This window comes from Tursiops truncatus, chromosome 1 (assembly GCF_011762595.2).
Source record: "Tursiops truncatus isolate mTurTru1 chromosome 1, mTurTru1.mat.Y, whole genome shotgun sequence".
Taxonomy (NCBI): Eukaryota; Metazoa; Chordata; class Mammalia; order Artiodactyla; family Delphinidae; genus Tursiops; species Tursiops truncatus.
Window position 1 is genome coordinate 182,597,453 of NC_047034.1, and position 25,660 is coordinate 182,623,112.

Here is a 25,660-nt window from a genome sequence, read left to right on the forward strand (position 1 = left end):
AGCCTCCAACCATTTCCGCTTCCGGTGCGGGCGCCCAGGCCGTTGGCGGGGCGGTCGCGTCGGCGGAAGGGACGTAAGCGGCGGAAATTCGCCGCGTTACGCAAGCGCAGTCGCGTCCTCTGGCTCCGGGACCAGACAGCTCCGCTCCAGAGATTGGTAACGCCCAGAGACTGAGCCCGAGGCCACGCCCCCTCGCGACCAACGAGCCAATGGAGGAGTGCTATGAGGTTGCTAAGGGAAACTCTAGAGGCAAGATGGCGTCCGCCCGTGATGGGTGCGCGAGCTCCCGCTTGGCGCGCCGAGAGCCGCCGGTTCGGCCACTGCGGGACGGTAACAGCCGACTGCGCCCTACCGGGCCTCGGTCCGGATGGGAGGGAGGCGGGCAGGTCCGGGCGCTCGCTGCGTGTCCCAGCACACGCACTTTCACTTCAGGAAGTCCAGAACCCGCAGCCCCCAAGCCCAGCGGAGCTCCCCACGCGCGCCTCCCCCGAGCCCAGCCCGCAACCCCCGGAAGCCTTGTCGCCCCCAATTTGGGAGGGACGCGCGTTCGCGTGTCCCGGTGCCCGCGGGATGGGCGGGGTCCCGGGCCCAGAGTAGCAGAACCAGCCGTGTCTTGGAGACCCAGCCGGCAGGAACCGAGTCGACCCTGGGTGTCCCTGCGTCCTGGCAGGGGTCGCCTCCTCTGACCGCGCCTCCCAACGTCCCCGACGCGCGGTCAGAGGAGGTTTGATAGAACCTGTTCATAGAATGAAAAAAACGGGGCCGTAGAGATCCGAGTCCACATCTCTTAACTTCAGGTAGAACCCGAGCCTCGTTTATGGCAGATACCAGAGTCTGGCAACCCCAAGCTTCCCTAGAAATGCTCGCCCCAAGTTGGCCTTGAAATAGGGGGGCTGGTGGGAACTACTGGAGTTGGGGGATGGTGCACCCAGCAGCCGAGTGGCAAGAAGTGACGATGGGCAGGCCCTCCTTGGATGCAGGTGTGGGTTTTGTCTGGAGGGCACAGGAGGCCACTGGGGGGATGAGGTCCCTGCAGAGAGATGACCTGGACGGCTCTTCTCCTTGTGCCCTCACTTACCCCCAGCTAATTCGGCTCAGTTCAAATGTCCCCTCTCAGGAAGGCTCCCCACCCCCGCGCACACCCATCCACCCTCCCACCAACCCGCACGCTCCTTTCAAGGACCCTGTGCTCACTCCTAGCCTACCTCCCCCGGGGCCTCTCTGCACAGAGTAGGTGCTCAGCGTGTCTGGTGCATAAACAGATGAACAGGGAGAGTCGTGACCCAAACTGAGCCTTTGGGGAGCAGTGGGCAGGGGAGTTCACTGGGGGTGAAGCCACAGACACCTGGAGAAGCCCCCGGGACGGCCCGCACCTCAGTGCTTGCTGGTCATCAGCCAGGTCACCTGTGTCTCTTGCTAACCTGTGCGCCCTCCTTTCAACATTCATGTTACGGAGTCTACGTTTACCCGAATTCTTTCTTTTGATATGAAGGAGAATGGAGAGGAAGCAGGAAACATGGTAAGGATGGGCTGTGGCCTCTTCCTGCAGCCATGCCGCTGATGGCCCGTGTCCCTGCCGATCTGGGGGCCACACAGGTGCTGGCCACACCGGGCCTTCAGCACTCACTAGTGCCCGTGAGGGGCCATCCTGCAGCGCTGGAGGCCTGGACAGCTCCCCTGGTGCTGATGAAATCTGCTTTTCTTTTTTGTCTGATGATAAAGAGACTGCCAGTTTTTGTAGAAAATCTAAGCAGCAGAGGAGAGCAAGTATCAAGCGAAAGTCCCCTGGAGTCCCCCCCAGAGGCAGGCCTGAACTTTCCAAAGTTTACACTCATGGTTTTGTGCCTGTTTGGGGTTCTGTCTGCTCACATCCTCTGCTTGGCTTTCTACTGGAGGATTGATCTTTCAGTATTTTCTCATGAGCTATTTTTACATCTGTTGGCTGCCAGGGTTTTCTATATTTTGAACTTTTTGACTTTTATTGACTTTTCTTGTTTTTGCCCCACGGATGTTTCTCACTTTTGTGCTGAAATCTCTGTTCTCTTCCTGGCCTGGACAGAGTGGTTCCTCCTTTTTGAAATGTATGCTTCAGTGTCACCCTATGACCACAGACTCTCTTTCTCTCCTTCTGTCACTGCACTGACAGAGGCGAGGTGGCCGTCGAGTCCCCTCTGAGGAGGTCTGGGGCGGGGTCCTTGAACTTTCGATGGCCAGAACAGCAGGAAGACGCTCAGTCATGTTTCACGGACGTTCTTGTTGGTGGACGTGTGTGGGTGAGCCTGCAGAGAGCACGTGCTGGACGAGAGATGGAGCCAAACGCAGAGACTTTCACGGCTCCGTGCTCGTCCCTGAGAAACAAGCCCGGCCACACGCATGCCCCAGCGGCCACTCCCAGCCACTGCCTGACAGCACGACGTCTTTCACCAGGTCAGGGCAAATTTCTGCTTAAAGACAGGAGTTACTACGAAGGCGAGTTTGTAGACGGAGAGATCACGGGAGAGGGCTGCCGGCACTGGGCCCTGACAGGTTAGCTGGCCCGACGCTTTCCTCCTAAAGCAACCTTGGTGTGAGCTGGCCCCTCCCTTCCGGGTGCAGAAGGCACTTCCATCAGTAACCTGGGGACCCCTGGTTTCCCTAAGGTGTCTCGTAATGGCCTCGTGCCAGCCTGGGGCAGGGTGGCCACACTGCTGCCCGCAGAACCTCAGACCCCCACCGGCAAGCGGGTGTTGGGTTCTCAGCGGAGAGAAGCCTCACACCACGGACTCTGGCCTGGCGGGGCCTTTGCCCCCAGCACACAGATGCCCCAGAGAGGGTCCCCTTGCGATGGAGTCTGCACGTACACTGCTGGGAGGGAGGGAGTCCCATTTCCCTTGTTCAGGGTGAGCGGTGAGATAAAGGGACACCGTGTTCTGCTACCACTGCCCAAGGGTCGGGCAGGAACTACTGGTTACCCCGCTGGACTCAGGAAACGAGTCTAACCCTGGACACCGCTTCCCGCCTCCCGTCCACACCGGGGAACACCTACACCGGACAGTTTGTTTTGGGAGAACCCCAAGGACATGGCGTCATGAAGTACAAAGCCGGCGGACGTTACGAAGGGGAGCTCTCCTGCAGCCTGAGAGAAGGTCCGGGGTCCGTGGGAAGGCGTGAGGCATCGGCCTCGGGGTGGACACTGTGGGGCCCGGACCCCAGCCCTCCCCGGATCCTGACTCGGGGCCTGGACGGGCCTGGGCGGGCCTGGGCGCGAGTGCACTTCCCGGTCCGGTGAGGTTCGGAGCGCAGGGCTCACAGCGAGCCCCTCAAACCTGGTGACTCAGGTCCCCGCTCTGCCATCGCCCTCGACCCCGTGTCAGCAGTCGGCCTGGGCTCGGCCAGGCGGGTCTCCTGGACTCGCTGAGGGTCGCAGTGGCTCAACCAGCGCTGTGGGTCCTCTTGACCCTCGGCTCGGTCACCTCCTCCACATCCTGTGGGACCCAGCCAGTCAGGAGGCCACATTCCGGGGAGCAGCAGGAAGAGCCCCGGGGTCGCCGGAGCGAGCGGAGCAGTCCCAGCCCCCGACAGCATGCCCGGCGCGGGCGCAGCTCTGACCCCTCCAAGGCCTCCCGTGAGGGGTCAGGACGCCCCCCTTCCCGAGTGTCCAGGCCCTGAGACTCCGTGTCTTCACGAGCACTTCCTCTGGCCTTTGGGCCCTTTGAGTAGGTGGTAGAGGCCCTGCACAACTGTCGGTCCTCAGCGTGAACTCGCACCTGCGAGCTGGCCTTGACCGCGCGGCAGCACCACCCCAGCCGGACAGCAGAGCGTTTCAGTCTCCGATGCTGGGGGCCCCGGACGCCCCCACCCTCCCTCGGGACCTTGAGAGCTGGACTCAGAGCCGCTCCCGCTGCGTGTGGCTGCCAGGCCGCCCCAGATCGGATTGCGGGGCCGGGGGACCCCCATGGGGCCCGGCTACAGGGGGTGCCAACCCCATCCTTCTTCTAGACACCCGCCTCCCCCAACGGAGGTACGAGGTGACCCTCAACTCTTGCCCGCCTCCAGGACAGGGGCACCTGGTGGACGCAGATGGACAAGTGTACTGGGGGTCATTTCACGACAACAAGCGGCACGGCCAAGGGCGGATGGTCTTCCGGTGAGTCCGCCGTCCTGTGGGCCGTACCCCCATCGAACACCCAGCCCTGAAAGTACGGTCTGTGATTTTTTCACATGATCCTGCAATTTCTCCCTCAGTTACTGACATTGGTTCTGTGTGTATTTAGTAGAAAGAACATCTATCCCCCTCCTCCAGTGAAACACCAGGTGAGAAGGTCGGGTGGGCGCGAGGGTGGAGTGGGGCCGAGTCGGGTGACACCGGCAGGCTCTCAGCTTTGGGCCCAGTGCTGGGCGTCTTTCATACTCCAGGCAGTTTTCGTGCAAAATCCTGCCCTTGGGATTTGCAGGCCCCCCCCCATTTCCTTCCCGTTTTCCTCTCCAAACCTTCACACCTGGGGCCCAGCAAGCGGGGCCTCCCGTCACTGCACGCCACCGGGCGCCAAGGCCACCTGCCCCTCTGGCCGGGCCCTGGCAAGGCCACAGCTTGTGCCATCTGTTCTGGGCCTATTTTTGCCTTGGTCCCGGGGGTGCGTGCTGAGCCCCAGTCGGAGGAGCCGGTGTGCGTCACACAGCCACCTGGCCCTTCCCAGCCTGAGAGCAGCCTCCGCGTTTGTCCCTCAGGAACGGAGATGAGTACGAGGGCGACTGGGTCCGGGACCAGCGCCAGGGCCATGGGACACTGCGCCATGCGGACGGCTCCATCTATGAGGTACTGGACCCACCGGCCGGGCGTCCTCTGCTCCCAGTGCCGCCCGGGGTGCAGCGCAGGTGCTGCCCTTCTGACTCTGCGAGGTAGGGTCGGCCACCGTTCCCTTTTCGCTGATGAGAAGATGCGGTTCAGAGAGCTTAAGGGCCACGCGCTAACACCTTTCCGTCCCGTCTGGTTCCTGAAACACCCCATGACCCAACACTCTCTCCTGTGGGAATGGCCTGGTGAAGCCTTTTTGAGAGGAGATACCCGTGGGGTCCCAGTGCCCTCAATAACCTGGGGAAGCAGGCGAGGACCCCTCCCTGCTCCTCATGAGCAGGGCTCTGCGCCCCACCCCCCATCATGTGGCAGCTGCTAGTCTCGGGTTGATGGGGGGTTTTAGGTGCCACGAGGCCAAGAGATTCAGGCACGTGGGAAGACCTTCTCGGGCCCCCAGACTCCGCCATCCTTGTGCTTCCCGCACGCCGGCCTGTGGGTCTGGCCGGCCCTGCAGAGATGCAGCCAGGGGCCAGAGAATGCCGCGTGAGCCAGGTCTGAAGGATGGGAAGGGGCCGCCGCATGGAGACCACAGGGAAGGGCATTGCAGGCAGCGGAAGGGCGAGGCTGGGCTCCAAGGCAGGAAGAAGCCTGCGTAGCCAGAGCAGGGGTCAGGGGAGGCAAGGCAGGAGGTCCAGGCAGTCCCACGCATAGGCCCTGGAGCCACGAGGGCTTGGAGTTTTATCCTACACATCACAGAAAGTGCTGGAAGGAGTTGGTGACCTGATCCCTGTGTTTGGAAGGCTTCTCTTGCTCTCACTCATGGAGAGAGGTGATGGCGGCCTGCACGGGGTGTGGAACCAAATTTGGGGGGGTTTGGAGGTACAGACACTGGACTGGTTGACAAGAGCAGAAGCGAAGATGTCCTGCATTTCTGGCCCAGCGTCGGGTGGATGGTGGTGATGCCTGAGCCAGAATCCACCGGAAGACAAGTCACACCAGTAATTGAACGTGAAAGTATCAACTAGTGAAAGACAGCAAAATACTCAAAGGAGTAAAAGCAGGAATATGGCAAAAGCAAATGCGAAAGTGGCCCCAGGAGGTGCCCCCAAAGATGGGGTGGGGGCCGGCCTGGTTGCATCCTCGGGCCTGACCGCGTGGGGCTGAGGCCATGGGAGATGTGACTTGTGGCACGTGGTAGCTTTGGGAGTGACTGAGCTGCCACCGAGCTCGGCTGTGATGCGCCAGCTGAATCTGGGCCTCGGGAGCCGAGGGTTGCACGTGGCTGTGGATGTAGTGACGGCGGCGCGAGGCCCTTGGTGTCCTGGACAGGAGCTCAGGTCTGCACTCAGCTCCAGCCACGGTCCTGAGAGTCTCTCACTTCTCACAGCCTCAGGGCTGAAACAATTTGATTGTGTGGGTTGCAGAATTAGGTTGTCAGCTGAATTCATATCTTTGCCAAGTTTCTCATGTGAAAGTTAGAGTGGAGATTGGGAAAGAAGTCCCAGGAGATGAGGGAAAGCCCAGCCCCTCCGGAGACTCAGACCTTGCAGACAGGGGGTGTGGCCACAGCCCGCTGGGTTGGAGGAGCTTCCCTGGGCGTCTGCTGCCAGCTGCCGGGGCCGCGTGTGCAGGAGACCCTGGGACACAGAGGAACTCGCCCAGGACAAACCCCTGTGCCTGAGGGGTTAGGAGTGGGCACCCTGGAGCCCGAGGGAAGCCTCTTCTCCGCAGGGTCCTTGCAGCGCCCAGCACGGCACCAGCTGGCAAAGCGACACGTTTCAGGGTCCAGCTCCCGGAGCACAGAGTCGGGCAGGAAGGGTCGTTTGGGGGCTGAGGGGCAGTAAACTGGTAACTGGCCGGGGCACTTCCTGAGATGGAGTGGCCTGCTGGGGAGTGTGGAGTCCTGCCCTGGCTGCGAGGCTCCCCCCGGCATGCTCACCTTGCCTGCTTGTAAAACGCAGAGCTCTGCTTAGGTGACACCACCTCCCAGGCCCCTCCTGGGACCGCAAGTCCTGGTCTGGGTAGCCAGCCACTCCCGGGGTGCCGCCTGGGCCGCTGCGGTTGGCAGTTTGCGCCAGAGCCCATTTGCAGATGCCGCTGTGCCCCGGCCAGAGCTCTGCTTCTTCTCCCCAAGGGGGACGTCTGTCCATCCTCATGGGGCCAGGCTTTAGGGCTCATCCTGGGCAGCCACAGTCACTGGCCTGAATTCTCCAGAGCTGCCACGGAAGAGGGAAATGCGGGGGGACCTGGGAGGATCTTCCTCGCTCGGAACCCCCAACAGCGTCCACACCTCGCGGGCTGGGGGCGTGGGGTCGCAGTTCTAGTGCTGGCACTGCCCTCAGCTGCCCTCTGGCTCCCCGACTCTCTCGACCACCGTTCCAAAGACGAGGCGGCCTCCCAAAGCAGGGGGTGGCCGAGCCCTCGCCTTCTTCCGGAGAATCCCGAAAGCCTCCGCCCCCACCCTCCACCCCGCATGCCCTTCCCCCAGAGGCAGTTTGGGCTCCTCCAGGGCCTCCGCATCAGCGGCCTGGGCACTGGGGGCCGTGCTCGGGCCTCCCCAGCAAGTCGCTGCTCGGCCGGGGGGCTGGGGGTTCCCCGCCGCCATCCACCAGGGGGCAGCCCGGCCCTGCCGACCGCCCGGCCCTGCAGGGGGCTCCTCCGCTGGCTGCGGAGCTAGAGCCGCGTCCCTCCAAGCGGATGCCCCGTGGACGCCGGCTTGGATGTCAGGCGGGAGCCGGCAGAGTGCGAGGGGCTGGCGGCTTCGTCCCCCCGGCGCTTTGCAGGTGAACGAGGGTCCTTCCCCGGGGTTCAGGCCGTCCGCCTGCGTTCCCGCTGCTCAGCGATGCCCCAGCCTCTCAGGGCCGCGCGACCCAGACCCTGAGCACCGGGCCACGCAGCCCCGCGGTCGGGAAGCACTGCCCCCACCCACAGTCGCAGCCACGACCATGTCCTGAGGGCCCCGGGAGGACAGCCAGGCCCTGAATCCCCGCGCCCCAAACAGCTTCCCGACGGTGTGGGCACAGGAGCTCCCAGCTCTCAGGGCCCGCCTCTCTGTGCTGTGGGGATGCCTCCTGCGCCTGACCTCTAAGCTGTGACCTCTGGGCATGAAGGGTCACCTGGGAGAGATGGAGCCGCCAGAGGGAGTTGGCATGTCTCCCATGAGGGTACAGCTGTCCCCAAGCTTTCACTAGGCAAAGAGCTTTCTCTGTTTTTTAACTTTATTGCAAAATACACATAACATAAAATTTGCCATCTCATCCATTTGTAAGTGCACAGCCTGGTGGCATTAAGCACATTCACATTGTTGTGAGCCATCACCACCGTCATTTCCAGAACTTTCTCTTTTCCCCAAACTGAAGCTCTGTCCGCATTAGACACTCACTCCCCACCCCTCCCCCAGCCCCCGGCCCCGCCCTCCTACTTTCTGTCTCTATGGATCTCCTCCCGGGACCTCATAGAAGTGGGGTCATGTAGGATGTGTCCTTTCGTGTCTAGTTCATTTGACTCGGCATCGTGTCCTCTAGGTCCATCCACGTTGGGGCAGGTGTCGGGACCTCCTTCCTCTTTAAGGCTGGCTCCTGCTCTGCCGTGCGGATGTTCCTTCCGCGCTGCGTCCGGCTGCTCGTCCATCGATAGACACTCGGTCTGTCTCCACCTCTTGGCGCCTGTGAGTGACGCTGCTGTGAGCACCATCCTGCTCCCAATTCTGGGAACGGCGCAACTGCTGGGTCACGTGGCGATTCTATTTTTAACTTTCTGAGGAACCTCCACACCATTTTCCATTTTCCATTCCCACCAGCAGCGCACCAGCGTTCCAATTTCTCCACATCCTCCCCCAACGCTTGTGTTCTCTGGGGGTTTTGTGTTTGTTTTTTTATTTATTTATTTTTGGCTGCATTGGGTCTTCATTGCACGCAGGCTTTCTCTAGTTGCGGCGCGCAGGCTTCTTATTGCGGTGGCTTCTCGTTGCAGAGCACGGGCTCTAGGCGCGCGAGCCTCAGAAGTTGTGGCTTGTGGACTCTAGAGTGCAGGCTCAGTAGTTGTAGCGCACGGGCTTGGTTGCTCCGCGGCATGTGGGATCTTCCTGGGCTTCCAGGGCTCGAACCCGTGTCCCCTGCGTTGGCAGGTGGATTAACCACTGCACCGGCAGGGAAGTCCCATGTTTCCTGCTTTTTAAATAACCGCGGTGCCAATGAAGTGATTAAGAGACAGGCATCGGGCAGCCCCTCGGAGAGCAGCGTCCTCCGGGCCACCTCCGTGGAGCCTGGGGACAGACTGTGGGCTGTGGAGGCGAGCGCACACCTGGCGGAGGGGACAGAGGGGTGCTCTCCAGTGAGCCTCAGCCTCTGTGCACATGGAATGTTCCTACCTGTGCGGCTGTGCCGTGGTGCCGCCAGCAGCTGCGCTTCTGCCCGTCCCGGGGCACCTCCGTGTGCATTGGCTGCATTTCTCGTGTTGGCGTTTCTCTGCATTTCTCGAAGGGAGGCCTGCTGGGCGGCGCACCTGCTCACCACACAGAGCAGGTGGTCGGCCTCATGCGCATCTTCACCTGCTGGTGGCTCGCAGCCTCCCCTCTCCTCACCTGTGCATCTGTAGGAATGCCAGGGGCTCCGTGCCCCTGTGCCACTGTCCTGGCCGGGAGGTCACAGTCCAGGAATGGGGGCCTGACCGTGAGAAGCATCTGGGCCCATTGGCACATCGTGGGAGGAGGGGCCTGGGCTGCCAGAGCAGAACCAGCGCTGCCCCACGTTCCTGGTGGGGTTCTACGCAGACGGATATCAGGACCCGGAGTGTGAAGGCAGCTTGCATTTGCATCAGCAGAGCTTGTCACACTTTGGAATCCAGGGAACTTACGGCCAGGATCGTGGAGATCAAAGACACCTTAGGGACCCTGCTGTTAGCTGGGAAGTGAGGGGCATTGTGTCTGCAGAGAATGATGGGCAGGGGCCACCAACACTCTGGCCTGTGTGGCCACTGCTGCCCCAGCAGGCCACCCCGAAAGCTGGAGACCCCGGGCCCCTGCAGCCGCAGGCCCAGGCAGGTGACCCGGGGCCACGCCCCTCCCTGGTCTAGGAGCCGTGGCCTCAGGAAAGTCCTCACCTGCTCCAGGAGGGAGTTTGGTGACAGTGGGAAGTCACCTTCTCCAGACTGGAGGCCATCAAAGAAGATGCTGTGGAGAGCCGGGCCCCGGCCCCTCCTGGTGTGGTCGGTCAAAGCCCGGTGCCCTGGAGAGGACTGGAGGTGGGGAAGAGATGGGTGAGCTGGGAAGGTGGGCTTCTGACCGGGGCGGAGATTCAGAGTGTGCCTGGGAGCGCCTGAAAACGCAACAGGACAACGCAGCCGTAGAAGCAATTCCAGGGAAAGCACCGTCACTTTTCCCGGGAAAGAAAAACAGCGTCTGTTAACTAGAAAGTGCTTCCCGAAATGAGAAGAGTCAGGTGTGTATTTCTCACAATTTATTCAAACTCGTGTGTGGTGGGGAAGGCACCCAAGCGGCCCCTCGTCCCACCCCCGACTCCGTGCTCTTCAAAGAAAGGACCAGGTAAGGAGTTCTGAGCACATAGGTCCCTATCCTGGAGCTGAGAGGCCCTGGGGTTGCCTCAGCCACCGCCGGCCACAAGGTGTGCCCCACTCACCCCACGGGGCCTCTCCTAACAGGGACCCCGCGCACCCGTGCTTCGCGTGCAGGGTGGCCCGGCCGTCCTCCCGTCTTCCTGCACTGCGGCAGCACACACAGGTCCTCACCTGCACGGGGAGGAGAAGGAAGAGCCGCCAGGCTGGAGTGTATCGTGTATCTGTCCTGGGAAAGTGCTGTGTTGCAGCCTGAGCTGGGGTGGGGGGTCTCAGATTACGGGAGCGCGATTAAGCGGTCGGTCAGCGATTAAGCGGTCTGTCAATGCTTGGATGGCGAGGACTGGACAGTGACTTGGCGGGGAGCCTCACCCTGCTCACACCAGTGGGGCGGAGTGGGCCGGGGCTTCGTGGTCTGAGGGGCACGTTCACTGCCTGTCTGCACGCGGCAGCCCGTGCGCCCGCAGGCCATGCTCCAAGGCTCTGTGTGCTGGGCCCTCCTGAGTCTGCTCCTGGCTCCCAGGCGACCCTAGGCCCTGCCTGCCTTCTTCCTGAAAACCCACGCTGCACCTTCGCAGAGGGCCAAGGGGCCGGGCAGGGCGTGCAAAGACGTGGACCCCGACACGGTCGAGGGCCCCAGTGGCCATCGTGCTGTTTGGAGAGGAGCCCGCGCTCATTCGAGCCCTAGTTGTCCCCATGGAGCCCTGCCCTGGGAAGCTCATGCCCCGGAGCAGACAGACAGACAAGAGGGGACCACGACTGAGAGGGAAGGGAGAGGCCGCTGGGAGGGGCCCGCGGAGCGCCACAGAGCTCGGCCCTCTTTGGCGGGAGCGCTCAGAGTCACGTGATGGAGAAGCTCGAACAGAGGCCGAGGCCGTGTCACAGGGTCGGGCGTGCGCGCGCACTGAGCTCCTGCCACTTCCCGGTGGCTGGAAGCCCCGTCTCCCACCTGCCTCTGGGCGTCCTCCCCCGTCCACCCCGCAGGGGCGGTGACCCCAGCACCGCTGCCCAGGACAGGGGTGAGGCCTGCGCTTGTGCGGGCGGGCAGCACAATGGCCCCGGGCACAGAGCGGGCGCAGCTCCAGATGGGGGCGGTGTGCGGGGGAGGCAGCCGGGCCCCACAGGGGGGTGTTTGTCTCTGGAGGCGACCACCCTTCCCCGGGGCTACCGGCCCACTGCCCAGGCACCACAGCACAGAGCCTCAGACGAGGGCATGAACCTCTACGTAAAAGGGCGGGGGTGGGGGGGGGGGGCGGAGTGATGAGTTGATTTGGCTCCTGAGAGGTGCGTTCGATTGGCCGTGAGACCTGCTTCCCGAGTTGAAATCGGTCACTTCTCCGGCCTGGGGACGGCGGCGTGAGGGAAGCGAGGGGTTCCGGCGACTCGTTCACCTCTGAGGAGCACCACTGACCCCAGCAAACCGACTACGGGGCTCGAGCTGGGAGAAGCTCTGACGTCAGTGTGCTGTACACAGCTGGGGGTGGGGGGCGGCTCCCTGCCCCCTAGGGCTGGCCCCACCCAGACTCAGAGACAATGGCCCAGCTCGGCCAGGACCCTCCCGCTCTGCTCCCCCGCAGGTCACCCTGCCCATCGCGATCACTGAGCATCGCTGCCTCCACCACACAGCAGACGCAGGTGCACACGCCCGCATGCATGCACACCTGTGCACAGGACCCCTTCCTGGGACCAGGCAGCAAGCCCAGCAGATGCTGCTGCTTGGAGCCCGCACTGGCTCCAGGGATGGTCAGCTAGTGACTCTGGGGCTCCCCAGCCCCGCCCAGGATGGCAGCACGGGGTCCCTGCTCTGGCGTGATACCTGCGGCCTCGCCCCCTCTTTGGCCTGGCACGCTGCCTGCAGACGCGAGCCACGTCTTAGGGGACGTCGATAGACCGTCTGCGATGTCAGCCGTGCTGGCACCGAGCTTTCCGGGAACGCAGCCCGACTGTGGGCCCAGAGGGCTCAGCTCTCTGGGCCTGGGGGCTGGAGGGACGAGGCTGCCCTGCGGCTCCAGGCCTCCCGTGGGGGGCACAGCCACGCCTCTGCCCAGCTGCCACCCCCAGCCGGCAGCCTGCCCCTCCTGCAGCCGCGAGCTGTTGCCTTGCCGCTACTGCCGTGCACCCCCAGGGCGCCGCAGCTGTCTGGTGCCCCGGCTGGAGGGGGAGCCGCGGCCAGGCCCCTTCCCTGTCACCGTGTAATGTGAACACAGCGACCGTGTGTTCCAAGCAGCCGTGGAACCTGTTCCCCCAGATCTTGGGGTGTCTGAGCTCTTCAGGGGCCGTTCCCACAGGCCTCACCTGCCAGACGGCCCCTCCCGAGGGCCTGAGGGGCTCCCGCCAACCGGAGTCCGGCCCCAGCTGCTGGGCGGCCTCGGGCCACTCGGAGGGCTGGGCAGGAAAGCAGGAGCCCAGTCACCTTCTGCCAGAGTGAATCGAACCAAAACGCGCCTGTGGCTAATGCTTCTTCCAATAGGAGTAATTCATAGCTGAATAAAACCCCATTAAGATCTCGAACTTTTCCAGGAAAGCAGTCTTTCTGCTCTTCGGCACTGTTCTTCCGCTCGGTCGTGCGTATCGTTTACAAAGCAGGCTTATTATGGGGGTGGCAGAGTTGGGGTGTGCAGCGAGTTGGCACTGCCCCCAGGGTGCGGCTGTGCGGGTTCCCAGTGTGATTTTAATTGGCCTTTCTGTTATCAAGGAGCGTGTCGGAACGCTCAGCCCCTCGACCCCGCGAGCCTCCGCTCGCTCGCCTGCACAGTCGGCCCCCCGTGACTCTGCACAAATGCAGTATCTTTGTGTTAAAAGGGTTTCGTGCTAAAAAGTGTGCCCTTTGGAGCCATATTTTCTTTGCATTTTGTATTCGGGCCATTGTCTCCAAACTTCCTGGCTTCTTAAAGTTCAAAGGGCAGCGCCTTCTGCGGAGGTCCCCAGGGGCCTTCGGAGCCTGGGGGGCCGCCGGGCTGTGCGGCAGGGAGACCAGCCCGTCTGAGCCCATGGTTCTCTCCACGGGGACAGTGGCACGGTGACGTGTTCAGTGGACAGGGCAGCGTGGCCCACTGCTCCGGGGGCGTCTACCGAGGGGTGTGGATCAATGGCCACCCCGTGAGTAGGTGCCCCCGGCCTTGCCGCTGGCCCCGTGGGGTCCTCTTGTGGGGTCACGTCTGGGTCTGGCCGTGTCCTTTCTCAAGTGGCCCTGGGCAGTCTCGCGGGAGGTGTGGACCAAGCGGGGCTGGATGGAGTGGAACCTAGAATCCCCTTTTGGGAGAAACATGCTCTGCTGTGGTTTCACGGGGCTCGTGACACGCAGAGGCCCCCGTCAGACCCTGAACCCAAGTGGTCCTGCTTCAAGCAGGGCTCCCAGCCTCGGGGTCTCCCACCCACGGGGCTCTGGGCGTCTGGCCTCCCTGCACAGCCTCCATCCAGCCCCCCACCCTGAGCTCTCTGCTCTGCAGTGTGCGCACAGGTGGCCTGTGGCCTGCAGGGTCCTCTGCTGGCGCCTCACCCTCCCCGTGTTGCCTCCGGGCATGGGGGCTTTTGTTAGACTCCAGGGACTCGGGTCACCAATCAGAACCTTGGTGCCGGGTCCACGGGTGCAGCTGCTCACTCAGAGCTGCGGGTGGACCCTGCTCACCAGGCCAGCTCCCGGGCAGACAGCCACAGCCTCGTCCAGCACACATCAGGTCGCTGACTCAGACGCACGCAATGCAGGGCCCGGGTCCGAGCAGTGGGCGGGAGGCCGTGCGGGGACATGCCCCGGGTGCACTGGGCACTGCTGGGCCGTCACCTCAGCTCTGCCGTCCCCCTACCGTGATCAGGTCAGTTCTGAGATGACCCACTTCAAATCACTGTAGCCGGCCCTCAGGACGAGGTTAAGGTCACGGCGTCAGTGATGGTCCCCCAGCCCTGACAGCTGTGCCATCCATGCGCCCCCCACCCCCGCTGGGACACGGTCAGGCCTGAGCGGCTGCACAGCGCATTCAGGATGCGGGATGCAGACCCGTGGCACTCACCGCCCTGACCCCACGACAGATGCGCTCTGCTCTCCCCAGCACAAGCCACAGGGATCGTGATTTTGGGTCCGGAGGGGATGGAAGTGGCCCAGGGATCTTCCTTCACATTGACCATCCAGCTGCAGTGGGACGGTGGGGAAGTTGCCACGAGTCAGTGTCTCCAGGAAGGCGGCCGGGTTATGTATTCTTTTCAGAAGGATAAGCAGCTGTCGGGTTCTGAAGTAGCAAAAACGCAGACAAGATGCCACAGGTGGCTTCTGGCCTCCCAGCTGCGCCCAGGTCACCCCGTTCCCAAGTCCTCGCTGCCGGAGCCTCGGCAGAAAGGGCAGTGGGCGTGCGAGCCCTCCAGCCGGTGGGAGGCCGCTGTGCGGTGCATGTGCGTGTGTGAGCACATGGGCTCTGTGTGTGCATCTGTGTGCATGTGCGTGAGCACACAGGCGGCCCTCCCGGCGGTCACACACTCAGAGTCAGAGGACAGAGGAGGCCACGTGGGCGCCGGGCCAGCCGCTCAGCCTGGCAAGGGGAGGGTTTCTCAAGCTCCTCGTGGGGTGACCAAGGTGGGCAGACGCCCATCCGTCTGGGCTGCGTCTAGATGCTCAGTCAGCCCTGCGGCCAAGCAGAGGGACGACCGGGCTTCCCGCCCCATGAGCAGAGAAGACCCAGAGGGACGGGGCGGGACCACCGGAGACAGACGTTCCTGCACAGTGGCCCGGCTCGGGTCCACGGCTCCGCGTAGGAAGCATGACGTGCAGCATAAACCGAGCATATTTCGTCACAATTGGCTTATTTTAACAACTTTATTGCAGCATAATTTACATACCATAAAATTCATCTATATTCAGTGATTTAATGATTCTTAGTACACTTGCAGGGTTGGGCGACCATTGCTACACCAGTTCCATTTCAGAACATTTCCTCCACCCCAGAAAGACCCCTCATTCCTGCCCTGTTCCCACCCGCCATCCCAGGCACCACAAATGCCTTTTCCTGGACACTGAGTGTGGATGGAATCTCACTTGTGGTCGCGCTCTGCTCCTCCGTCCCGCCCAGTGCGCGGTGCTGCTCTCCTCTTTGTGGACCACTAGCCTCCCATCCTGCCCGCCCAGCACTTTGCTCACCTGCGTCCGTGGGCGACAGTCCAGTCCTTGGCACTTGGCTGCTGTGAACATTCCTGTGCAGGTTTTTGTGCAAACCTGTTTCATTTCTCTCAGGTATATATTTATGAGTAGAATTGTTGGGTCAGTTGTTGGGTAGGTTCGTGTTTAAATTTTTCAAGCAATGGCCAAACTCTTTTCCAAAGTGGCTGCGCCATTTTACCATCCCGTTAGCAACGTACGAAGGTTCCGATTTCTCCACGTCCTTGCCAGGGCGTAGCCATCCTGAGGATGTCAGGGGGCATCTCCTCATGGATTTTTGTTTTCTTTGTTGTTTTCTTTTGGTTGTTCTTTGGGTTTTTAAAAAATTTTTTGGCCGCACCGCGCGGCATGCAGGATCCTAGTTCCCTGACCAGGGATCAAACCTGCACCCCCTGCAATGAAAGCACAGAGTCTTAACCACTGGACCGCCAGAGAAGTCCCTCCTCATGGTTTTGATTTGCGTTTCCCTAAAACTAACGACGTTGAGCAGCTTCTCATGTGCTCATTGGCCATTTGTACGTCTTCTACAGAGAAATGTTTATTCATATATTTCACCTCTTTTTTTTTTTTTTTTTTGGATTGGGTTGCTTGTCTTAGTTTTTAGTTATACAAGTTCTTTATGTATTCTGGATACAAGTCCTTTAGCAAATATATATTTGCAGATATTTTCTTTCAGTTTGTGGCTTATCTTTTAATCTTAATGTTGTCTTTTGAAGGGCACAATTTTAAATTTTTTTTTTTTTTTTTTGCGGTACGCGGGCCTCTCACTCTTGTGGCCTCTCCTGTTGCGAAGCACAGGCTCCGGACGCGCAGGCTCAGCGGCCATGGCTCACGGGCCCAGCCGCTCCGCGGCGTGTGGGATCTTCCCGGTCCGGGGCACGAACCCGCATCCCCTGCATCGGCAGGCGGACTCTTAACCACTGCGCCACCAGGGAAGCCCATACGTTTAAGTTTTGATGAAGTCCAATTTACCTATTTTTTTCTTTTGTTGCTTGTGTTTTTGGTGCCATATCTAAGAAGACTGCCTAGCCCAGAGTCATGAAGACTTATTCCTATGTTTTCTTCTAAGAATTTTATATTTTTAGCTCTTACAGTTAGGCCTATTATCTATTTGGAGTTAATCTTTGTATATGTTTGGTAGAATTCAATATGAAGCCCATCTGGGCCTGGAGTTTTCTTTGTGAGAGGATTTTTTTGTTTTGTTTTGTTTTACATCTTTATTGGAGTATACTTGCTTTACAATGTGTGTTAGTTTCTGCTTTATAACAAAGTGAATCAGTTATACATATACATATGTTCCCATATCTCTTCCCTCTTGCGTCTCCCTCCCTCCCACCCTCCCTATCCCACCCCTCCAGGCAGTCACAAAGCACCGAGCTGATCTCCCTGTGCTGTGCGGCTGCTTCTGTGGGAGGATATTTAACTGCTAATTCCGTTTCCTTTGGATATAGAGCTGTTCAGTTTATCTATTTCTTCTTGAGTGAGTGTGGTGTTTTGTGTCTTCCAAGGTTTCAGATTTCTTGGCATAAGCTTGTTCATAACACTCCCTTGCTCCCCAGTTAATGAATTGATACCATCTCTCTTGTTCTTAATATTGATTATTGGGGTCTTCTTTCTTTTTTTCCTGACTAGTCTAGTGAGAGGTTATCAGTTTCATTGATAAACAACCAACTTTTGGTTTCACTGATTTCTCTATTTTCTGTTTTCTATTTCATTAATTCCTATTTTGTTTAAATTTATTTTTGGCTGCGTTGGGTCTTCGTTGCTGCGCGCGGGCTTTCTCTAGTTGCAGCAAGTGTGAGCTACTCTTCATTGCGGTGCGCAGGATCCTCATTGCGGTGGCTTCTCTTGCAGAGCGTGGGCTCTAGGCTCACGGGCTTCAGTAGTTGTGGCACGCAGGCTCAGTAGTTGTGGCTTGCAGGCTCTAGAGCACAGGCTCCATAGTCGTGGCACACAGGCTTAGTTGCTCCACGGCATGTGGGATCTTCCTGGACAAGGGCTCGAACCTGTGTCCCCTGCATTGGCAGGTGTATTCTTAACCGCTGCGCCACCAGGGAAGTCCCATTAATTCCTATTTTGATCTCATTATTTCCTTGCTTCTGCTTAGTTTGGGTTTAATTTGCTCTCCTTTTTTAGTTTCCTAAGGTGGAAAGTTTCTGACGTTATTTCAGACCTTTCTTTTCTCATATAGAAGCTCATTGCTAGACATTTCCCCCTTCACACTGCTTTAGCTGCATCCTACAGCTTTTGACATGGTGTGCTTTCATTTTCATTCAATTCAAAATACGTCCTGATTTTCCTTTTGAGTTCTTTTTGGACCCAAGAGTTATTTAGAAGTGTGTTGTTTCATTTCCAAGTGTTTGGGAATTTTCCAGAAATCTTTCTGTTATTGATTCTAACTTACTTCCATGTGGTTAGAGTCATACTTTGTGTGTCTTGAATTCTTTTAAGTTTTTTGAGACTTGTTTTATGGCTCAGAATACGGCTCAGAAGAGTGTGAATTCTGCTTCTGAGTGGAATTGGGTGGCATTTTCTATAAATGTCAATCAGGTGAAATTTGTTGACCCTGCTGTCGAGTTTGCTATATCCTTGCTGATTTTCTGTCTGCTTGTTCCATCAGTTATTGACAGTGGTATGTTGAAATCTCTGATTATACTTGTGTTTTTGTCTATTTCTGCTTTCATTTCTATCAGTTTTAGCTTCATGTATTTTGAAGCTCTATTATTAGAAGCATAAACATTTAGGATTTTTATGTCATTTAATTAACTGACTTCTGCAATCCCAATCTTTATGCTATTGTTTTAGTACATTTTACATTCATGTATCTAATAAACTTTATGATACATTGTTATTATTTTTGTTTAAACAGTCATTTATCTTTTAAAGAGTATTTAACAAACAGAAAAGGAAGTCTCACCTGTTCGTCTCATCTGCTGAGTTACCATTCCTGGTCCTCATTCCTTCCCATGGATCCAGATTTCCATCTGCTACCATTTTCCTTCTGCCCAAAGGACTTAACTTTTAACATTTCTTGTCATATGTGTCTGCTGGTGATGAATTCTCTCAGCTTTCGTACATCTTGATTTTGCTTTCCTTGATAGACATTGTTAGCGCATACAGGATTCTGCCTCATCTTCCAGGTGAGCTTTGTGGTGTCACCTTGTCTGCGTTGTTTTCTCTGAGAGATCTGCTTTCATGTCCCTGTACAAATGTCCTTTTCCTCTGGCTGTTTTTCAGGTTTTCTCTTTTTCACTGGTTTGAATAATTTGATTGTGATGCGACATGGCGTAGTTGTCTTCGTGGTTCTTGTGCTTGGAACCTGTTGAGCTTCTTGGATCTGTGGGTTTATAATTTTCATCAAATTTGGGAATTTTCCAGCCATTATTTCTTCTGATAATTTTTCTGCCCCCATCTGGGGGACCCAAAGCAGTGGGTAGCCTCTGCCCCCACTTTGGGGACCCCAATTTTCCATGTCTCAGGCTGCCCCCCCGTCCATGGATTCTCTTTCCCACCCTCCCTCCCTTCCTTTTTTTCTTTTTTCTCACAGTGTCTCATTCTGGATCATTTCCATAGCTGTGTTTTCAAGTTCATGAATCTTTTTTTCTGCAGTATCTAATCTATTGTTGATCACATCCGGTGTGTTTTTTCATCTCATGGTTTTCACCTCTAGAATCAACTTTGTTCTTTTTTATTTTTATTTATTTATTTATTCATTTTCTTGGCCGTGTGGCAAGCAGGATGTTAGTTCCCCCACCAGGGATCGAACCCGCACCCCCCTGCAGTGGAAGCACAGAGTCCTAACCACTGGACCGCCAGGGAAGCCCCACCTTTGTTCTCTTTTATATCTTCTATGTCTCTACTTAACTTTTGAACACACGAATACAGTTATAATAATAACTTTCAAAAACGTCCTTTTCGGGACTTCCCTGGTGGCGCGGTGGTTAAGAATCTGCCTGCTAATGCAGGGGACATGGGTTCGAGCCCTGGTCCGGGAAGATCCCACATGCCGCAGAGCACCTAAGCCCATGCGCCACAACTACTGAGCCTGCGCTCTAGAGCCCACAAGCCACAACTACTGAGCTCACATGCCACAACTACCGAAGCCCACACGCCTAGAGCCCATGCTCCACAACAAGAGAAGCCACCGCAACGAGAAGCCCACGCACCACAACGAAGAGCAGCCCCCGCTCACCGCAACAGAGAAACCTGCACAGCAACGAAGACGCAACGCAGCCAAAAATAAATAAATTAATTAATTCAAAAAAAACCCAAAAACCTACTTAAAAAAAAATGATGTCCTTTTCCACTGTGTCAGTTCTGGGTCAGTTTGATTGAGTTTCCTCCTTGTTATGGGCCATACTTTCCTGCCTTCTCTGCCTGGTAATCTTTGATTGGATGTCGGACCTTGTGAATTTTACCTTGGGGGCTAGAGACACCTGTGTCCCTGTAAACATTCTTGACCTATGTTCTGGGGTGCAGTTAAGTTGCTTGGAGACAGTTTAATCCTCTCAGATCTTGGTTTTGGGATTTGTTGGGTCTGCAGGGGGCCTCAGTCTAAGACCAGTCACCCCCCCATTACTGAGAATTCTGCTCGACCTGCCCTGACTTCTGAGTTCTCCAGCCTGGCTGACAGGACGAGCAGGCCTCCCATCCTGCTGGGGCCTCTCGTTCTCCCCTCACTCATGCTCTGATCTGTGCTGCACTGACCCTGAGGTGCCCCTCTGCTCCGCTCCTGCGTGGGCCTGTCTACCAGCCTCTACCCGACCCGCTCTGTACCAGCCCCGCACGTCCTCTCAGGGCAGGAACTGGGCAACTGTGGAGTCCGTCGTGTGTTTCCCATCCTTCGGGAACCGCTGTCCTTGCCTGACGTCCAAGGTCTTGAAAACCACAGTCTCATTCAGTTTCATCTGCTCTTTGGTTGCTCCGAGTAGGAGGGTCCGTGGGTCCCAGTTACGCCCTCTGGACCAGAACCGGAAGCCGATCAAACCACAGTTGTCTCTACACTTGGCTCCTTGTCTCCCCAAGTCCACGACGTGCTGGTGTTTGCCCTGCGTGTCTCCTTTTACGATCTCAGCAACTCGAGGCTGCACAGGGCCCTCACTGGCGCTGGTCAGCGCTCGTTGTTGACCCCGAGCCCCCGCGTGCGTGTGACCAGGCCTGTGCTGGGTGCCTCGGGGATGTCGGCGAGTGGGTGGAGCCCATCCCCCAGGCCGAGGTGGGAGCTGGGTGGCCGTGTGCTCAGTCGGTCCCCCACGGCCCTGAGCCTGTAGCCGGTGAAGCCCTGAGGCCAGCCAGCAAGGAGAGGCCCTCCCAGGGAGTAGGGACCGGTCAGGGCCAGAGGCACAGAGGTGCCCTGCGGCCCGGAGCTGGACTCAGGTCGGGACTCCCAGGACGGGGTGGAGCGGGTAGGCAGAGGGTGGACAGTCGGCTGAGGGCCAAGAGGAGTGGTGGGCCCAGGAAGGTGAGCGGAGGGCGAGGTGCCCGTGCTCTTGGCCCCTGGCAGCACCCTGCTCCTCTTGGACACTCTGCCGCAGACATTCCTCACGGAGGCTGGAGTGGGGGCTGGGGGGACCCAGGTGCTGCCGCCTCGCCCCTGCAGCCCTCGGCAGCCCCTCTCTCTCCTTCGGGAAGGTGAGGACGGCCGGGTGGTGGAGATCTCTGCGGGCATCCGATACACGCAGCTCCCAGCCTACTTGGAGGTCAGCTTTTTCAAAGTGGACGATGGTCACAGAGAGACACCCATCCTGGGGTCCCTGACGGGCAGACTCATGCACACTTCGGTTTAGGGCCTTCATGCTCTCCTCAGCCTCTTTTTTTATTTTTAAATAAATTTTTATTTATTTACTTACTTTTGGCTGCGCTGGGTCTCCGTCGCGGTGCGTGGGCTTCTCATTGCAGTGGCTTCGCTTGTTGTGGAGCATGGGGTCTAGGCACACAGGCTTCAGTAGTTGTGGCACGCAGGCTCAGTAGTTGTGGCTCACAGGCTCCGTAGTTGTGGTGCACGGGCTGAGTTGCTCCGCAGCATGTGGGATCTTCCTGGACCAGGGCTCGAACCCGTGTCCCCTGCATTGGCAGGCAGATTCTTAACCGCTGCGCCACCAGGGAAGTCCCTCTCCTCAGCCTCTTGAAGGGGCCCCCATCCCTCCAGTTAGGATTCCAGCCCTGGGCGCCGCCAGGTGGGTGTGGGGCACAGATTTGCCGTGTCCGGGGCCGAGCCAGACAGGGTGGCCGTGCGGTGCTGAGGTGAGGCACGTCCAGACTGAGCCCCGGGCGCCCCCCTCATGGGGCAGGCGGGGCCAGCCTGGCCAGAGACCCCATCTCTGCTTCCGCCTCAGTTTATGGAAGCCAATTTGGCTGCACTGTCGTCGGGGAACGTGCTTGTATTTCTGTGTAAAAAGGCTCACTGGGCGCCAGGCCCTCCGCTGGGAGGGCTTTCAGAGCCGCTAGGAGGTCTCGGTGGAATGCGGAATGCGAGCCCCGCGTCGCCGAGTGCGGGCCTGCGGGCTGGACTCAGCGCAGCTCAGCACGGGCACTGAGCTGTAGAAAGTGCCCCATAGGGAAGCCGAGGGGCACAGACCCGCTGGGTTCCGTCCGTCACCCTTCTGTGTTCGGCGCCCAGTCGGAGGGCCCTGGGTCCCCGGCAGGAGCATCTGGGGACCGGCCGGAGAGTCTCCATCATTTTCCAGCTGACCCTCCCTGGGCTTCAGTTTGCTCTTCTGCCAGATGAGGTGGTCACAGCGTCCACCTCCAGGACGGCTGACCGAGCCCCTGCGCCCCACTCCGTCCCCGTCTCGGGTCTGACCCGGAAAGTGCCCCCGAGAAGGGAGAGGGCCCGCCGCCCAGAGCTCAGGGAGGTGGGCTCCCTTCTGCTTTTGCTCCTCCTATAGCACTGATGCTTCCCGTCGTGCGAGCGGGTTCACGCAGGACCGTTCCCGGTGAAAGTCTCCCCCCACGGACACAGCTGCAGCAGAGCATCTCCCCCACGATGACACTCGCCTTGCCCCCGAGCCTCTCGGACGTGTTGCGGGGAGCCCAGGTCGGCCCAGGGTGGTGAACACGCTGCGTCTGTCTGTCCTCCGTCTGTCCTGTGGTGCACGCTCCAGCCCTGCCGTGAGGAGGTGAGCGGTCAGCCGCCAGTGAGGAAACGGCTTCAACTCGGGGGCCCCGCACCCCGTCAGCAGGAAGGCAGACCCTGGGCTGCAGGCCTGCGGGGCACCCAGTCGGACCTGGGACCCTGGTGGGCAGAGCAAAGCCTCGAAGTGGCCAGAGGGGGACACGGGGCTGCTGGGCTAGGGAAGGAGCAAGCATTTTCTTTTTTTTTTTTTTTTTTTTTCGGTACGCGGGCCTCTCACTCTTGTGGCCTCTCCCGTTGCGGAGCACAGGCTCCGGACGCGCAGGCTCAGCGGCCATGGCTCACGGGCCCAGCCGCTCCGCGGCATGTGGGATCTTCCCGGACCGGGGCACGAACCCGCGTCCCCTGCATCGGCAGGTGGCGTCTCAACCACTGCGCCACCAGGGAAGCCCTCTTTTTTCTTTTTTTAATATTTATGTATTTATCCGGCTGCACCGGGTCTTAGTTTTGGCACACAGGGTCTAGTTCTCTGACCAGGGATCGAACCCTGGCCCCCTGTACTGCGAGCACAGAGTCTTAACCACTGGACCACCAAGGAAGTCCCAAGCCTTTTCTAATTCTAATACAATGGCTTATTCTATGACTATATGGGGACAGATATCTTTTCTTTAAGTTTTATTTATCCCTCATCCTAAAGGAAAGCAGAGTGCGGAGTTCTGGGGCAGGCCCACATGTACCGGGATCAAAAACCAGGGGTCCTTTCCTCATAAGAGTGAACTTCTGTATTCTCAGAACCAGAGAGATAAACCCGTCCCTCTCATGCTCACCCCAGCACGGCTGTGGCCCTTTCTCCAGCCAGCACGGGGCCTGAGGGGCTCGGGTGGCTGGCTCTGCCTGTGCGCTAACTTGCACGAGGGCCGTGAGGGGCAGGACGCGGAGGCAGAAGGCGGCCCCTGCTGAGTCCAAGGGCGGGGGCATCGCCGTGGGCCCTGGGAAGCCTGGGGAACGCGCCCTCGGGGCACCAGCCTCAGCCAGGATCCCCACGCGGACAGGTCTCGAAGAGACCCAGAGGGTTTCAGATTGAAAGATAATTCAGCACAAGTCCTGAGATAAACTTGGGCCAGGAAATCTCTGAGGTGACAGTTTCTACTGAAGCGAATTACAGGGACCCCCGCGCAGAGGAGTCCAGTGAAACGTCCGGCTTCCCTCTCGGCCCAGAGTCGCGGGCGCTATTGAATGCCTGCCATGACCGACGCGTGCCACAGAGCCAGACACAGGACGGCTCTCGCCGAGGCCTTGTCCCTGGGCCCCTTGCCCTCACCGGGCAGCTCCACCGTGGTCGCCCGTCTCTCCAGCTGACTCAGGGCACGGAGCTCACCGCGTGCCTGCTGCGTTTGGCTTCTTCCTGGGCAGACCACACGCTAACAGCGAGGCTTCGCTGCTTCTCTCAACACAGCCGTGGCTCCAACTCCATCGACGTTTGCTGCTCACGTAAGTTCGGAGGCAGGGGCGACATCCCTGATTGCCAGGGACTCGCACTTCTGTTTCCTGTTCTGCTACTCTGCGCACCCCCTCGTGGTCCTCGAGGGTCGCACAAGCGCCAGGCATCATGCCCCTATTCCAGCTAGCAGGAAGGCGGAAGCATAAGGAGCGACGGGCCCTTCGCTTCTAAGCAGCTTCCCGGAGGAATCACTCCCACTGCCGCTTACACCTCATTGGCCAGAGCTTGGTTACGTGTCCACACCAGGCCATACGGAGACAAGCAACGCGATTTGCCAGCTCAGACCCGGCTCTGCCATCGGAGAAGGAGGGGAGGGTGGTCACCCAGCCGTCTGCCAAGCGGTTTGGAAGCCCGAGTCAGACACCGTGTCATCACGCTGCACTGCCGGCCCCTGCTGGGCACCAGCTGAGCGGGAAGCAGCCTGCGGGCAAGGATCCTGGCCTCCTGCCACCTCCGTGCCGGTGCCCCCCCTCCCGTCTCCTTTTAGGAAGCAGGCCCCGTCCGTGACCCCTGCCCACCCTGTGACCTCACCCTGCAGCCCCGCGACAGGACTGTAAGGTCGTGATTAATGGGTTTGGTAAAACAGGCTGGTAGTGAAGATGCTGATTCTTTTAGACCAACGGGCGCCGTGAGGGTGTCGCAGCCTCGGGAGCTAATGAGGCCCCCCAGGGAGTGGGCGGCCCGCCAGATGAGGCAGGCTGGCTGGGGCTGAGGGCTGGGGGTCCGGAGCTGCCCCCCCTGGCCCTGCCCTGCCCTCCTGCCATGGGGTTCACTCACTGACAGGAGTCAGTGCCCCGGGCCCTGAGCCGAGGCCCCGGTGGGTGAAGGCAGAGCTGGGGGCCCGGCCACGGGTCGGGCCAGCGGGACCTGGCACGTGGCGCCTGCAGGCCTGCTCCTAGAGGTAGCGCTGGGTGTGGCAGGTGGGGAGCCGCTGCGAGTGGGGGAGGCCACCCCACCCCCGCCGCTGGAGCACGAAGTCGGGTTCAAACCTCGGAGCAGTTAGGGGTCTCCCGGAGGTTGGAGGTCGGGCTGCCCCAGGACAGGAGGGAGGGAAGGAGGCCCGGAGCAGAAGCATCGCGGCTGAGGCCGACTTGAAGTTAGAGCAGAGCCCGAGTCGTCTTACATTTTGAAGCAATTTTCCAGTTCCAGCCTGTTCTGAGAATCGTGCCGACAGCCTGGGGTGCGTGAACACGGGCCCCAGCAGGCGGCAGCAGCTACAGGCGCCTGGCACCCCGTGCCCCACGCTCCGCCCCCAGACTTTCCTGGACAGAGGGGATGCGGCCTCTCAGTCACAGGTTCAGAACCTTGGGCGCCTGGAGCCGAGGCCTGTGCACAAAGGACGGGCCCCTGGAAGTCACCCCCACTCAGGGCTCTCAGCCCCCCTCCGCCCGGCCTCACCCAGGCCTCCCGAGCACCTACCCGGGGGCTCGGCCCTCACCCCGCCCCCAGCCGGGCCAGGTTCTCAAGGACGGCAGGTCAGCATCTTCCCTCCCGCATCTGGTGGGCAATTAAGAAAGTGGACCCTCTAAAAACTTGGCTTCTAATTATACAAATAAGTAAAAGGAGGCGAGAAAATGCCTTCTCTTTCCCAAGGCCTAA

At 59.2% G+C, this 25,660-nt stretch overlaps 1 protein-coding gene across 1 annotated transcript; it reads left to right on the forward strand.

Annotated features, from left to right (window-relative positions):
* Positions 1 to 20: 20 nt before the first annotated feature.
* MORN1 (MORN repeat containing 1) lies at positions 21 to 25,301 on the forward strand. The gene is given in 9 exon segments (XM_033844883.2): positions 21 to 330; positions 1,448 to 1,519; positions 2,428 to 2,523; positions 3,012 to 3,125; positions 4,036 to 4,126; positions 4,708 to 4,792; positions 13,349 to 13,448; positions 14,392 to 14,502; positions 21,120 to 25,301. Coding segments are annotated over 9 exon segments (945 nt in total). The 5' UTR covers positions 21 to 209; the 3' UTR covers positions 21,275 to 25,301.
* Positions 25,302 to 25,660: the final 359 nt, after the last annotated feature.